The sequence below is a fragment of the Panulirus ornatus genome, chromosome 39 (assembly GCF_036320965.1).
Source record: "Panulirus ornatus isolate Po-2019 chromosome 39, ASM3632096v1, whole genome shotgun sequence".
Lineage (NCBI taxonomy): Eukaryota > Metazoa > Arthropoda > Malacostraca > Decapoda > Palinuridae > Panulirus > Panulirus ornatus.
In genome coordinates, this window is record NC_092262.1 from 13,637,510 (window position 1) to 13,654,906 (window position 17,397).

Sequence of the window (17,397 nt, forward strand, 5' to 3'; positions counted from 1 at the left end):
CTCCCTAACAACACCATCCATAAACAAATTAAACAACCATGGAGACATCACACACCCCTGCCGCAAACCTACATTCACTGAGAACCAATCACTCTCCTCTCTTCCTACACGTACACATGCCTTACATCCTCGATAAAAACTTTTCACTGCTTCTAACAACTTGCCTCCCACACCATATATTCTTAATACCTTCCACAGAGCATCTCTATCAACTCTATCATATGCCTTCTCCAGATCCATGAATGCTACATACAAATCCATTTGCTTTTCTAAGTATTCCTCACATACATTCTTCAAAGCAAACACCTGATCCACACATCCTCTACCACTTCTGAAACCACACTGCTCTTCCCCAATCTGATGCTCTGTACATGCCTTCACCCTCTCAATCAATACCCTCCCATATAATTTACCAAATATATATATATATATATATATATATATATATATATATATATATATTTTTTTTTTTTTTTTTTTTTTTTTTTTTTTTTATACTTTGTCGCTGTCTCCCGCGTTTGCGAGGTAGCGCAAGGAAACAGACGAAAGAAATGGCCCAACCCCCCCCCCCCATACACATGTACATACACACGTCCACACACGCAAATATACATACCTACACAGCTTTCCATGGTTTACCCCAGACGCTTCACATGCCTTGCTTCAATCCACTGACAGCACGTCAACCCCTGTATACCACATGACTCCAATTCACTCTATTTCTTGCCCTCCTTTCACCCTCCTGCATGTTCAGGCCCCGATCACACAAAATCTTTTTCACTCCATCTTTCCACCTCCAATTTGGTCTCCCTCTTCTCCTCGTTCCCTCCACCTCCGACACATATATCCTCTTGGTCAATCTCTCCTCACTCATTCTCTCCATGTGCCCAAACCATTTCAAAACACCCTCTTCTGCTCTCTCAACCACGCTCTTTTTATTTCCACACATCTCTCTTACCCTTACGTTACTTACTCGATCAAACCACCTCACACCACACATTGTCCTCAAACATCTCATTTCCAGCACATCCATCCTCCTGCGCACATCTCTATCCATAGCCCACGCCTCGCAACCATACAGCATTGTTGGAACCACTATTCCCTCAAACATACCCATTTTTGCTTTCCGAGATAATGTTCTCGACTTCCACACATTTTTCAAGGCTCCCAAAATTTTCGCCCCCTCCCCCACCCTATGATCCACTTCCGCTTCCATGGTTCCATCCGCTGACAGATCCACTCCCAGATATCTAAAACACTTCACTTCCTCCAGTTTTTCTCCATTCAAACTCACCTCCCAATTGACTTGACCCTCACCCCTACTGTACCTAATAACCTTGCTCTTATTCACATTTACTCTCAACTTTCTTCTTCCACACACTTTACCAAACTCAGTCACCAGCTTCTGCAGTTTCTCACATGAATCAGCCACCAGCGCTGTATCATCAGCGAACAACAATTGACTCACTTCCCAAGCTCTCTCATCCCCAACAGACTTCATACTTGCCCCTCTTTCCAGGACTCTTGCATTTACCTCCCTTACAACCCCATCCATAAACAAATTAAACAACCATGGAGACATCACACACCCCTGCCGCAAACCTACATTCACTGAGAACCAATCACTTTCCTCTCTTCCTACACGTACACATGCCTTACATCCTCGATAAAAACTTTTCACTGCTTCTAACAACTTGCCTCCCACACCATATATTCTTAATACCTTCCACAGAGCATCTCTATCAACTCTATCATATGCCTTCTCCAGATCCATAAATGCTACATACAAATCCATTTGCTTTTCTAAGTATTTCTCACATACATTCTTCAAAGCAAACACCTGATCCACACATCCTCTACCACTTCTGAAACCGCACTGCTCTTCCCCAATCTGATGCTCTGTACATGCCTTCACCCTCTCAATCAATACCCTCCCATATAATTTACCAGGAATACTCAACAAACTTATACCTCTGTAATTTGAGCACTCACTCTTATCCCCTTTGCCTTTGTACAATGGCACTATGCACGCATTCCGCCAATCCTCAGGCACCTCACCATGAGTCATACATACATTAAATAACCTTACCAACCAGTCAACAATACAGTCACCCCCTTTCTTAATAAATTCCACTGCAATACCATCCAAACCTGCTGCCTTGCCGGCTTTCATCTTCCGCAAAGCTTTTACTACCTCTTCTCTGTTTACCAAATCATTTTCCCTAACCCTCTCACTTTGCACACCACCTCGACCAAAACACCCTATATCTGCCACTCTGTCATCAGACACATTCAACAAACCTTCAAAATACTCATTCCATCTCCTTCTCACATCACCGCTACTTGTTATCACCTCCCCATTTACGCCCTTCACTGAAGTTCCCATTTGCTCCCTTGTCTTACGCACCCTATTTACCTCCTTCCAGAACATCTTTTTATTCTCCCTAAAATTTACTGATAGTCTCTCACCCCAACTCTCATTTGCCCTTTTTTTCACCTCTTGCACCTTTCTCTTGACCTCCTGTCTCTTTCTTTTATACTTCTCCCACTCAATTGCATTTTTTCCCTGCAAAAATCGTCCAAATGCCTCTCTCTTCTCTTTCACTAATACTCTTACTTCTTCATCCCACCACTCACTACCCTTTCTAAACAGCCCACCTCCCACTCTTCTCATGCCACAAGCATCTTTTGCGCAATCCATCACTGATTCCCTAAATACATCCCATTCCTCCCCGACTCCCCTTACTTCCATTGTTCTCACCTTTTTCCATTCTGTACACAGTCTCTCCTGGTACTTCCCCACACAGGTCTCCTTCCCAAGCTCACTTACTCTCACCACCTTCTTCACCCCAACATTCACTCCTCTTTTCTGAAAACCCATACTAATCTTCACCTTAGCCTCCACAAGATAATGATCAGACATCCCTCCAGTTGCACCTCTCAGCACATTAACATCCAAAAGTCTCTCTTTCGCACGCCTGTCAATTAACACGTAATCCAATAACGCTCTCTGGCCATCTCTAAATTGTTCTTACATTTTTCATATGTATATATATGTATGTGTGTGTGTGTGTGTGTATGTGCATATGTGTGTGTGTGTGTGTGTGTGTGTATGTGTATATATATATGTATATTATCCCTGGGGATAGGGGTGAAAGAATACTTCCCACGTATTCCTCGCGTGTCGTAGAAAGCGACTAGAGGGGACGGGAGCGGGGGGCCGGAAATCCTCCCCTCCTTGTATTAACTTTCTAAAATGGGAAACAGAAGAAGGAGTCACGCGGGGAGTGATCATCCTCCTCGAAGGCTCAGAGTGGGGTGCCTAAATGTGTGTGGATGTAACCAAGATGTGAAAAAAGGAGAGATAGGTAGTATGTTTGAGGAAAGGAACCTGGATGTTTTGGCTCTGAGTGAAACGAAGCTCAAGGGTAAAGGGGAAGAGTGGTTTGGAAATGTCTGGGGAGTGAAGTCAGGGGTTAGTGAGAGGACAAGAGCAAGGGAAGGAGTAGCAATACTCCTGAAACAGGAGTTGTGGGAGTATGTGATAGAATGTAAGAAAGTAAATTCTCGATTAATATGGGTAAAATTGAAAGTTGATGGAGAGAGGTGGGTGATTATTGGTGCATATGCACCTGGGCATGAGAAGAAAGATCATGAGAGGCAAGTGTTTTGGGAGCAGCTAAATGAGTGTGTTAGCGGTTTTGATGCACGAGACCGGGTTATAGTGATGGGTGATTTGAATGCAAAGGTGAGTAATGTGGCAGTTGAGGGAATAATTGGTATGCATGGGGTGTTCAGTGTTGTAAATGGAAATGGTGAAGAGCTTGTAGATTTATGTGCTGAAAAAGGACTGATGATTGGGAATACCTGGTTTAAAAAGCGAGATATACATAAGTATACTTATGTAAGTAGGAGAGATATATATATATATGTATATATATATATATATATATATATATATATATATATATATATATTTTTTTTTTTTTTTCATACTATCCGCCATTTCCCGCGACAGCGAGGTAGCGTTAAGAACAGAGGACTGGGCCTTTGAGGAAATATCCTCGCCTGGCCCTCTTCTCTGTTCCTTCTTTTGGAAAAAAAAAAAAAACGAGAGGGGAGGATTTCCAGCCCCCCGCTCCCTTCCCTTTTAGTCGCCTTCTACGACACGCAGGGAATACTTGGGAAGTATATATATATATATATATATATTTTTTTTTTTATTATAATAATAATAATAATAAAATATATATATATATATATATTTGCCAATTAAACAACTGAACACAGCAGATTCAAAATGCAGCTGTTATCGGGACAGTGAATGGGTTAAATGCTTTATTCCACACTACCTCTTCCCAGCTTTATACTGTTTCTGTCAGAACCTTTAGCCCTCTCGTTTGGCTTTTCTGAGAAATAAGTTTTACATTTTTATTTGTCAGACTCAAATTTTTTCCTGTCATGTGTCTACCCTGTATCATCATAGATGAAAGGCTGACTTACTGATTATTTACTTGACCTGGCTAGTCCCTACTCATCCCTCTTACAGACTGTAGAGCATACTCGCTACCTGTCACATTCTTTCTTCCCAGAAAAATGTCAGTTATGATCATGTCCACCTTGTCTTCTGTTTGCTTGCGTATCACAGGTATTTGTGAATATCTTTACTTTGAAGTTCTAAACAATATTTGCATCATGCACACTCACTGATGCTTGTACTCTACATAATCTTCCATTGTTGTCATTCTCTGCAACTAGAAGTTGCTATTCACATTACAGTGAGTTTCTCTTATAAGACCTATTTATTTTTCTCACCAATATCAGAAAATCAGAAAGCACTGGGAATGGAAGCGGAAGTGGAGACACAGGCAGAACATCAAGTAATGGACGTTCATACCGCCATGTCCAGTTGACAGAGGAAGTATTATGCAGACACAATGCTGACATGCAGAAGATATTCATGCTGCGACAGCAGACTGGAGGCAAGTCATACAAGGACAAGTGTAAAATGAAAACAGTGAAGAAACCTGTGAAGAAACCAGTTGAACGTGTAAGCTATTGTTTTTTTCCTCATTTGTTGTTACTGTGATTTTAACTTTCATATTATTTGTTTAGTGACAAGGTTCACATTCTATTGTAAGAAGTTGCAAAGTCTACAACTATTAGTAGAGCTCTTGAGTGGCCAGCAACAGCCTGAATGACCATTACACCTCTCCTAGTGGGTGAATATTAGTGCTAATGTACCTTGTAGCTAGAAGAGTAAAGAGAAGCAGGAACGTGGATGTAAGGGACTGAATATTAGTGACAAATGTCCTGAATACAAGAATGGATGATGTGGCTGTTGAAAGTCTAATTGTTGGGCATGAATACCTGGTGTAAATGAAAATGGTGAGCAGTTAATGGTGGTCTTTTTTGAAATATGTCTTTCGATTGGGAATACCGGTTTGAAAAAGAGAGAACTGTGTAAGTATCATAAGTATATGTGGGTTAATGAGGTTGATGCTGAGAAGGCATTATTAGATTCTACACTTATTTATAGGGATGATAAAGAGAGTCTAGGATGTGAGTGTGCTAAGAGGGGCTGCTCGTGGGATATCTGATGACTCCTTGGTGAAGGCAAGTGTGAAAATTTGTGGAGACTGTAGAAATAGAGGGAATGATAGGGGTGGGAAGAGTTTGGTAAAAGTGAGTAAGCTCAGAGAATAGGCTTGTGTTTGGTGATACAAGGACTTGACTTCATGTCCTTGGATATTTCTCTTGTTTTTTTTTAGACTCCAGAGGTATGTATGTTTTTTTTCTTTTTTATTTTGCTTTGTCGCTGTCTCCCGCGTTTGCGAGGTAGCGCAAGGAAACAGACGAAAGAAATGGCACAACCCACCCCCATACACAATGTACACACTCACACGCCCACACACGCAAATATACATACCTATGCATCTCAATGTACACATATATATACACACACAGACATACATATATACCCATGCACACAATTCACACTGCCTGCCCCTATTCATTCCCATCGCCACCTCGCCACACATGGAATACCAACCCCCTCCCCCCTCATGTGTGCGAGGTATCACTAGGAAAAGACAACAAAGGCCCCATTCGTTCACACTCAGTCTCCAGCTGTCACGCAATAATGCCCGAAACCACAGCTCCCTTTCCACATCCAGGCCCCACACAACTTTCCATGGTTTACCCCAGACGCTTCACATGCCCTGATTCAATCCACTGACAGCACGTCAACCCCGGTATACCACATCGATCCAATTCACTCTATTCCTTGCCCTCCTTTCACCCTCCTGCATGTTCAGGCCCCGATCACTCAAAATCTTTTTCACTCCATCTTTCCACCTCCAATTTGGTCTCCCACTTCTCGTTCCCTCCACCTCCGACACATATATCCTCTTGGTCAATCTTTCCTCACTCATTCTCTCCATGTGCCCAAACCATTTCAAAATCAAAACACCCTCTTCTGCTCTCTCAACCACGCTCTTTTTATTTCCACACATCTCTCTTACCCTTACATTACTTACTCGATCAAACCACCTCACACCACACATTGTCCTCAAACATCTCATTTCCAGCACATCCACCCTCCTGCGCACAGCTCTATCCATAGCCCACGCCTCGCAACCATACAACATTGTTGGAACCACTATTCCTTCAAACATACCCATTTTTGCTTTCCGAGATAATGTTCTCGACTTCCACACATTCTTCAAGGCTCCTAGGATTTTCGTCCCCTCCCCCAGCCTATGATTCACTTCCACTTCCATGGTTCCATCCGCTGCCAGATCCACTCCCAGATATCTAAAACACTTTACTTCCTTCCTTCTGCTTTTTGATAAGAGAGGTAGAATTCAAGGAGACTCAAGGAGGAACTAGCAGGTTGCTTGCAACTCATGATGGTCAGTTAACGGTGATCATTAGACTCAAAATAAAGGCCAGCACACTTGTATTTCAGAACACTCCTTACAGGTAGCACATGTAGACAGAAGACAGCAGATTGAAACAGAGGCATGAGAATCAATATATTCATGGAGAGTGGAAACCAGTAAAGTCACATCGTAGTTGGTGCTCACTGCATGAACACAAGCGCAGCAGATTGAAAAGTAGTCTGGCACATTTGGCACTGGCTGTTGGGCAGGCTAAAGTATACATCTGAAAGTAGTTTGAGTGATAAATTTGAATGATTATCTGCGTGCATAACTGAATTTTTGCTATTTGCATAAGTTGATACTTTTAATTTTATCACTGGTATAGTGCGGACTCGGTGTATAAGGGTGTTAACCAGACTCCACCCGAAAGTGGTTACACTGTGATTGAGAAGACACTTTCAGTGAGGTTTAGTTATCATCAGTACATTGACAATCTTGCCAAGGACCTTCTTGCTCCAAGGTAGTTAGTTCTTCATTTCCTTGACCTTGTGTGGTGTGTATCCTTGAAGCTGGAGGAGCTCTGTAAAAGAGGTCTTGGGGTTGAATGATGAGGATAGGAATATCTGTTTATATACACATGTATATACATACACGTCCACACACGCACATATACATACCTATACATTTCAATGTATACATATATATACATACAGATACATATATGCACATGTACATAATTCATACTTGCTGCCTTTATCCATTCCCGTCACCTCCCTGCCACACATGAAATGACAACCCCTCTCCCCGCATGCGCACGAGGTAGCATTGGGAAAGGACAACAAAGGCCACATTCATTCACACTCAGTCCCTAGCTGTCATGTATAATGCACCGAAACCACAGCTCCCTTTCCACATCCAGGCCCCACAAAACTTTCCATGGCTTACCCCAGACGCTTCACGTATCCTGGTTCAGTCCATTGACACCACGTTGACCCCTGTATATGTCTTACTATGTATGTATGTATGTATGTATGTTTTGCTAGTATATTAGAGGAGACATATGATCTTTTACAGAAAGTTAAGACACATTTTGCTCATTTTGATTATAGAGTGGGGGCATAAAGCGGTCTGGTGCTGTTTTGGACCATGAGGCATCTGCAAACAAGCAACCATTTCTTGCATCATCTGCTGCTGGTTCAGGTTCTTCTCTCAAACCATCATCAGCTGATATGTGGATGCAGGCAGAAAATAAAAGTTACATTCCACCTTGTGGGTAAGTTACAATATTTTTTTCTTATGGAGGTTCCAGTCATTGACAGAAGTCCACATCAAGGTTGACCTTAATTGGAATATAAAGAGTTAATGAAAGGGAAAAAGAAAGGGCAAGGAAGATTATTTATGAATTTCTAAGAAAGTGAAAAGCCAGTGTTTTAGAAAGTAACATGGGAAAGATGTGAGATGGTAGAGAGTTCCAAGGCTTTAAGGTGTATGCAAAGAAACAGTTATCAGAATGGCCCATCCTTAAGTTTCCAATGACCTCAAAGTCATTTGATTCATAGTTTCATTATTATTTATTGTGTGTTTTTATATTTATGTATTATATCTGTATACTGCATCATTCCAGTTCATTCTATCTGGTGCACACCTTTCATCCTCCTGCACGTCCAGGCCTTGATCACTCAAAATCTTTTTCGCTCCATCCTTCCGTCTCCAGTTTGGTCCGACCATTCTCCCTGTTCTCCCCATTTCTAACACATATATCTTCTTTGTCAACAACTTTCTTTTCTCATTCTCTCCATATGTCCAAACTATTGCAGCACACCCTCTTCAGGTCTCTCAACCACACAATTTTTATTACCACACCTTTCTCTTTCCCTTTCATTGCTTACATGATCAAACCAACTCACACCACATATTGTCCTCAAACATTTAATTTCTAACACATCTACCTCTATCAGCTCAGTTTTACTTATAGCTCATGTCTTGCATCCATATGATAATGTTGAGACTGCTATGATATGCTGTTAGTAGACTGAACCAGTCCATTGATAAGGTGGATGTGGTTGGGGAGTATGAGTTGGAATGTGAGTATGATATGTGATGTGGTCCTAGAAATCCCCAGAATTTTGCAAGATAAACCCAGAAATGTTCTGAAGGGACCATTAGATTCACTAGATTTCCTAGATTTACCACTAATTTGACTGCGAAAAGGTAAGTGTAGCCAAGTGTGTCATTTGATGGTGATTCTGCTTCATCTCTAACTAATACTGATACTCTCACATATGTTGTGAACATTAATTTAAGGAAAGATGGGATGTACTTGACCAATCAAAACCAAAAGCTGTGAAGGGTAGTGATAATGAGTAGGCCAAACTAATGAATATGTGATTTTGGAAAAGAAAGGTTTTCCTTGTCACTCTTCTTTATTGATAATCAAAGAAACTTTGATTTTTTCACTGCTAATGCATTATTCAAACTATGTAACTATGCTATAGAAATTAGCATCATGTGATAATTGTCGTAGACAGCCTTAAGGCCATTCCACACAGGTATATTAGATATTTTTTCAACATGTGATAAAGTAATATAAACCTGTTTTTATTATGCTCCACGCTTTAGAAATAAGCACAAAGTGATAATTGTGTCAAAAGCTGCTTTAAGGCCATATATTACAAGTACAGTAGATTTTTTCCATGTGGTAACTTAATGTAAACCTAATTTTACATTGTCTTTCATCACTTTTAAACAAACACAGAATAAATGTTTGATTTTGAAGTTGATGTTAATGTCATTTTTAAAAAGTTGCAGTTATCATCCCCTTATATTGGAAAATAACAAAGATGTAAAGGTGTTATACTTTTATTCTTAGACTGCCAAGACAATTTTCAATTTCTGTATTTCTTTAAGATGTCTAACAGTCTTTCATGCTGTAACTTTGTAGCATCAAGAACTAACAAACAATGGCCACACTTACACTCGTTTTCCCCATTTATACCCTCAGTTGCCATATCCTCTGCCCTTACCACAGACTTATGAAGACAAAAGATTAAGTGTGCCATATTTGTGAGCATTACTTAGTAGATTTATTCTTTTGGTAAGATAACTATGTACTTAGCTTTATGGTCATCTCTGTTCCTATCAGTATTCAAAACAATATATGAGCTTAGCAATGCTTGTTTTGTTATCCATTATAGGCCCATTGGAGCAGCTGTTGGACCAAGCACTTCCAGTGGGGGAAGTTTAGCAGCTCCACCATATCCGGGCATCATGCCAGGTTTCTACTTCCCCAGCAGTGCATCAAGCGTGTCCCCTCTGCCTCAGATTGACAAGCTATCTGTCCCTCGAGTACCTGGACCCACTTTTGTCATGCCACCTCAGCCGCCAACATTCATACAACCTCAAGGTGGTTACTTCAGTTGTTGATGCACTGATAAAAATTTTTTGTTTTAGAATAATTGAACCTAGCCTGTCCATTTTTGAACACTAAGACAGAGAGTAGGAGTATGTAAAACATCAAAATGTAATGAATGTTAGAAATACTACAGTGTTAGGATGTAAGAGTGTAGACATTTTAGAAATGAAATGTCTGATGACAATATGTGGAATGAGGCAGATTGAAAATGTGAGGAATGATATTGTAAGAAAGAGAGATGTGGTAGTAAGTGCAGTTTGATTGAAAAAGATCTGACCAGGGTTTGCTGAAATGATATGGACATGTGGAGAGGAAGAGCCAAAAAGACTGACCAAGAAGATCTCTGTATCAGAGATGGAGGGGGAGGCCAAGATGTCATGACTGAATTAAGAAGGCTTTAGGATCTGAGCAGTCAGGAGGGTGAGGCATGCATAGGATGATTTGCATTGGTTTGATGAGGAATTATGTGCTGTCAGTGGGCTGAATTAGGGCATATAAAGTATCAAAATAGACCTTAGAATTGCCTTTCAGGCTTGGCTCTGGTTAATATTCCTCGGTATCCTCTGTAAATAATGCCTTAGTTTACCTTCCTACTCAAGGATCCTCTTCTGTAGAGCTCCCACAGTGCTCAGGAAAGTGGATACATCCACTGGATGGAACGATATGGCAAGAAGAGTGGAGATGTTGTGTGTATGTCTTTGTGAAGTAAATGTAGGATAGTTAAGTAAGTGTTCATTTTCACAGTTCTTACAGAGGCAAACATAACAAGACTACAAACCACCTAAAACAGAGCACTCAGTACAATCACTTAGTGATTAGGAACCATAAACATTTAGTACCACCAAGATAAAACAAGAATATTTCTTGTTTAATCCCATGTCTGACACCCAGTTCTGTGCTCTTCCAGTGCAATATATGAGTGCCATTCCTGGAGTGATGTACCAAACTGTTGGACCTCCACTCTTTAATGCTCCTCCACTCATGCTGCCTAATGTTGTATACCAACACACTGCTGTTCAGTCACCCATAGGACAAATTCCAGTACCTTTCTCTGATGGTGAAAAGCGTTCGGGTGCTGAAAGTGAACATGAGCTCTTGGATCCACACATTCACTCTGGAAAGGTTAGTAATTGACTTGTAAAATTGATGATGACTGGTATGAAGATAAGAAAGAGCACAACTCATAATTTTTATAGTTTTATGATCTCTCCTGATTATATCATAAAAAATTAGTAAATTTAAAAGTGGTATCTATACTTTTTGTTCAATTAAAAAGTATTGTTTTATCATCTGACAGAACTTAAGCATCAAGCGTTCTGCTACACACTTACGTCGGCCTGACTCACAAGCTACATCAGTAAAAGCAGAACCAGGGTCAGCACGTGGCAGTACTGCCTCGGCTTCAGGAAAGATTATCAGCTCACACTCTCATGTTGAAGAAAGTTTACGCTCCTATGTAGAGGATACCACAATGTTGTCACCAGGTTGCATGCCAAAGGTAAGTTTTCATTGTAGAGATTTTTGGATTACCATGATTTTGTACAAAATGTGTATAATTAAAGGTAAGTAATTGGATTATTGAGACAGTAGATTTTTCAGCACTAGTTGCACTGTGTCTAAGCGAGTTACTTATATGTGAATTCATAATGTGAGGAACTATATCCTGTATTTTTTTCTTCATTGCTGTGAAACCTGTCAGAATTTCTACGTGAATAGAGACATGTTTATCCCCCTCCACCCACCTTTTTTTTTTAACAAATTTCCACAATTGAACTGCTTGGTCTTAGTTTATTAGCTTCATTGATTATGTGATTGGTAATTCCAACATTTTTCTACCCTTATGACACATCAACAGCTCAGTGTATCCCATATTTTGTCTTCATGTTTTCGTAAAAATTTTTGTATGTGTCAATCTGTACAATTGTTTGACTTTAGCTTGCAATCCCACAGGATACTGAGAAGAACCGTGACTCATCACAGGTTTCGCAGTTCTCACAGTCAACCAGTGTCCAAGCAGAAGCAGAGAGCATAGGCTCACCTGGGAAGCAGGATAGGATGGCAATTGATGATCGTGAACAGCAGCAAGAAGATTCAAGGTAGCTCATATGCATCCATAAGATTTATTGTTTTTTTATTTTAATTGCATTACGTATGACAGCTAGAGAATGGATGTGAGTGGATGTGGTCTTTCTTCATTTGTTCCTGGTGCTGCCCTGTTAATTTGGGAAATGACAATCAGGTATGAAAAAATATATGTAAAGTGAGCCTTTTTTTGCTTTGCTTTCTTCTTTCCCCTAGTGAATTATTTGAGATGTATCAAGACAGACAAACATTAGTGACGGAAAGGCAGTGTTCACTGTTTTACTTTGGTGTAGATCATTGGTAGGAACATTAGGTAGGAGCCTCTGAAAACATTGCACAAGAATTGCCCTCTGCTTGTAACCTGTTAAGGGTGAGGCATTAAAGGCTGAGAAGCAGAACTAGAAATATAGAGGCTTTTACTGTGGCTGCTCCCTTGTGGGAGTTTCCGAAGGGAACAGGCATAGAGATGTAGATAGTAAGGTTGGAGATACTTCCTTTGTATTTTTTCTTGTGAATAGATATATTTTTAGAATTATGTATAACTGAAATAATTCTACAATGTTGCTAGAAAGAAATTGTTATGTAAACACGTTTATTTTTTAGTTAATAGTCGAAACACATTTGTGTTCATTCATTTAGGGAAATAGGTAAACTAATTTACAAGATTTTTAAGCACATAATAATCCTGAACCTTTTGTGGGAAGAAACAAATTTAGTGTTTTTAGCTGCATGCCAGGGTTCCAACTGTGTGGGTTCGCAGTGACCATGAGAGATTTCGTAGGTCAGAGGATCATAATGAAAGGGTTAATGGTCTGAATCAGGACATATGAATCAGTCAAGGTAAACCTTGACTGATTCATATGTGGGACCATGGATGGAGTGTGTGGTATGGTTAGATTGTATACGACAGAGAAGGCGTGGATATGTGTGAATGAGGGTTTGGTTAGATTGTATATGACAGAGAAGGCATGGATATTTGTGAATGAGAGTTTGGTTAGATTGTATATGACAGAGAAGGCATGTATATTTGTGAATGAGGCCTTTGTATATTTGTTCCTTATGTAACCTCGCAAAAGTGGGAAAGGTAGTTAGGTATGAAGATATATACATACATGCAGAACTTTTGTTGTACCTAGAATTTCTGTCACAAATATATACAAGTAGTCAGATGAATTTTTACACTATGGAAGCTATAGATTGATGGGTTTAAAAAAAGATAGGTATATATATGTGTATAGATTTGATGGCAGTGTATAAATTAGTTTTTCATTTTCCAGTGATATAGTGTTGTCTGTCAGTGGCTCAACTTCACCTGCAGAAAGTAAATCTGATGAAAGCTCACAAAATATATATGAAAATTCTGAAAACAGTGAGGTAGGTAATGTTTATTTTCTATTTTTGTTCTGAAAATTTAGTTTAATGCCATGGGAGCGATTTATAACCCTTTCAAAAGTGTCTAGACAGATTCTAACCATTTCTTCTTGAGATGATTGGTAAGCTTCAAGGCACTGTTTAAAGAGAAATATTGTACTCTGTATACTTGTCATTTTTGTTTGAGCAAGCATTTAAGAGCTCAAAATTGGCCATAAAGAATACATGGTAGATGATGGGGCAATCAGGAATAATTTTTCATGTGTGAAAAGAGTCATTTTTGGATGGAAAAGAAGAAGTTGAAAATAGACTTTAGTCCCATTTGATGAATGGACTTTGTTTGCAGTGTGGAAAAGGATTGCTTTTTTTTTTTTTTTTTTTTTTAGCATGGAAGCTCATGTTTCTCTTGTGCACAAGGAGCATGGGTTTTGAATGTGTCCAAGTTCTCTGACAGTACAGACTTGATCCATCATATGTAAATAGGAATGAAATAGAAGATGATAGATAAATAATCTTTACCTGTGCTTTATTATCAATTGAATTTAATCTTTTCATTTGCTTTATTGTTAGGTGAATTGATTTGTGTACATTTGTGGATCTGGAGAAGGCATATGATGGAGTTGATAGAGATGCTTTGTGGAAGGTATTAAGAATATATGGTGTGAGGGGTAAGTTGTTAGAAGCAGTGAAAAGTTTTTATTGAGGATGTAAGGCATGTGTACGTGTAGGAAGAGAGGAAAGTGATAGGTTCTCAGTGAATGTTGGTTTGCGGCAGGGGTGCTTGATGTCTCCATGGTTGTTTAATTTGTTTATGGATGGGGTTGTTGGGGAGGTGAATGCAAGAGTTTTGGAAAGAGAGGCAAGTATGCAGTCTGTTGTGGATGAGAGAGCTTGGGAAATGAGTCAGTTGTTGTTCGCTGATGATAAAGTGCTTGTGGCTGATTTGGGTGAGAAACTGCAGAAGCTGGTGACTGAGTTTGGTAAAGTGTGTGAAAGAAGAAAGCTGAGAGTAAATGTGAATAAGAGCAAGGTTATTAGGTACAGTAGGGTTTAGGGACAAGTCAACTGTGAGGTAAGTTTGAATGGAGAAAAACTGGAGGAAGTGAAGTGTTTTAAATATATGGGAGTGGATTTGGCAGCGGATGGAACCATGGAAGTGGAAGTGAATCATAGGGTGGGGGAGGGGGTGAAAGTTCTGGGAGCATTAAAAAATGTGTAGAAGTCGAGAACATTATCTTGGAAAGCAAAAATGGGTATGTTTGAAGGAATAGTGGTTCCAACAGTGTTATATGGTTGCGAGGCTTGGGCTATAGATAGAGTTGTGTGGATGAGGGTGGATGTGCTGGAAATGAGATGTTTGAGGACAATATGTGGTGTGAGGTGGTTTGATCGAGTAAGTAATAATAGGGTAAGAGAGATGTGTGGTAATAAAAAGAGTGTGGTTGAGAGAGCAGAAGAGGGTGTTCTGAAATGGTTTGGTCACATTGAGAGAATGAGTGAGGAAAGATTGGCAAAGAGGATTTATGTGTCAGAGGTGGAGGGAATGAGGAGAAGTGGGAGACCAAATTGGACGTGGAAAGATGGAGTGAAAAAGATTTTGAGAGATTGGGGCCTAAACATGCAAGAGGGTGAAAGGCATGTAAGGAATAGAGTGAATTGGAACGATGTGGTATACCTGGGTCGACTTGCTGTCAGTGGATTGAACCAGGGCATGTGAAGCGTCTGGGGCAAACCATGGAAAGTTTTGTGGGGCCTGGATGTGGAAAGGGAGCTGTGGTTTCGGTGCATTATACATGACAGCTAGAGACTGAGTGTGAACGAATGTGGCCTTTGTTGTCTTTTCCTTGCGCTACCTCACGCACATGCAGGGGGAGGGGGTTTTTAGATATTTCATGTGTGGCTTTTCTTTCTCCTTTTATAAAATCTACTTTTTTATTTTTAATCTCTGCTTGTACCCAAAGGCCTCTCGAGTAGGAATGAAATGGAACATGCCGCGATCTAAGTGTGAGCGTCCAGTGCTGAATGATCCACCATGGTTAGAGGACGTTAAAGTGACTCCAGAACTCCTCTATAGGTACCAACTTGAAACCAAGGAACTAGTTGATGTTCTCAGGCATGATATGGATACGCTGAAGAGATTACAACAGGTACTGTGTGCAATAGTTTTTACTTAAAAAAATAAACTTTTCATGATATTTATAAACTTTAATTGTATTTGATAATCATTTTAATGACAACTTATTATCATGATAATTACATCTGCTGTCGGGTAAGGCATCAGAAAACTACATTATTTGTATGTGATAAGTGTGTGAATGGCAATTTATTATTGTGACATTTACACCTGATTTTAGATAAGATCTGAAAGCTACATTAGTTTATGCAATTTGTGAAAAAATTAAAGTGCACTAAGTTCAAACACCTTAGAAAGACATTGGTAATCACATAGGTATAAGAACCAAATTCATTTAAGTGAGATGAGTAGGATTAAGTGAAAGATATAGTTAAGATATGATTGAAAGATATAAGGTAAAGAAGTTTGAATAAATGAGTATCTATCTACAAGTACCTATGATGATATTTTGCTTTAGAAGCAGGACTGGCATGTGGTGCTCAGTGCATGTCGTGCTTGTTGAATGCTGCTTTTTCTCTTGGTAACTACTCCCTTGATAAGTTCATCCAGGGCTGTCTTCAGCCTATGTCTAGTCTTTTAGTAAATGTTTCTGTAGTCCATTAGTGTTTCATGATTCATCTGGAATTGCATTGAATAGTCTTTCAAGTTTCTTTGTTGGACATTCATGTATTTTTGCTTAATGTCTTATTTGTGTGTTCCCAGTAATAACTCCCAGTATGATAGTTGTGTATCCTCATGAAGAGAGGCTTTCAGATTTAAGACCATTTTTATGCCTTCTTTGTGTTGCCAGGCATATATAATCAAGTAATGTGTTACATTAAGAAATGGAGGAAGTTTTAGACTTTAAGCTTGTAAACTGTATGATTGAGTGTGAAATCAGAATTTCTGAATAATGATATGCATACTATGTTGTTTTATTTGCCTTATAGTGAATGAATAAACTTAAAATTTGATGTATTAGAATTTTTTGTGAAATATTACTAGAATATCATCTAGGTATGTATGAATATGAATATGACATTTCTTGTGGTATTAGAATATCCTCTAGTTATGTATGATTTTTTTTTTTGTATTATCTACTTTCTTTTTTCGTTTTAGCCTGCATGGGTAGATGATCAGCTATCATCGCTGTATAATGAGCTGGAGCTGGAGGGTTCCAGCCCAGATCTCCACTTAGAAGAAGGCATCACCTCTTCATCAGGAGAAGACCAGGCTGGCACCTCAATGCAGGTAAGCCTCTGTTTCCATGAATAGTCATTTCAGATGGATTTGATCTTATTAATGATTATCATTCAGTCATATGTTGGTGTGCATAGCTCCTTTGTAGATTTTTTTTATTTATTTTATTTATACTTTTTTTTTTTTTTTTTCATACTATTCGCCATTTCCCGCGATAGCGAGGTAGCGTTAAGAACAGAGGACTGGGCCTTTGAGGGAATATCCTCACCTGGCCCCCTTCTCTGTTCCTTCTTTTGGAAAATTAAAAAAAAAAAAAACGAGAGGGGAGGATTTCC

At 39.5% G+C, this 17,397-nt stretch overlaps 1 protein-coding gene across 5 annotated transcripts in view; it reads left to right on the forward strand.

The window, feature by feature from the left end:
* Nucleotides 1-17,397, forward strand: part of per (period circadian regulator) — a 99,603-nt gene that overhangs the window by 73,217 nt on the left and 8,989 nt on the right. For all 5 annotated transcript variants that reach the window (XM_071685208.1, XM_071685206.1, XM_071685207.1 and 2 more), the window contains exons 16-24: nt 4,825-5,050; nt 7,994-8,157; nt 10,079-10,287; nt 11,204-11,418; nt 11,594-11,794; nt 12,247-12,392; nt 13,656-13,752; nt 15,711-15,896; nt 16,982-17,113. In XM_071685208.1, the coding sequence (XP_071541309.1) occupies nt 4,825-5,050; nt 7,994-8,157; nt 10,079-10,287; nt 11,204-11,418; nt 11,594-11,794; nt 12,247-12,392; nt 13,656-13,752; nt 15,711-15,896; nt 16,982-17,113 (1,576 nt within the window). The remainder of the gene's footprint in view (nt 1-4,824; nt 5,051-7,993; nt 8,158-10,078; nt 10,288-11,203; nt 11,419-11,593; nt 11,795-12,246; nt 12,393-13,655; nt 13,753-15,710; nt 15,897-16,981; nt 17,114-17,397) is intronic.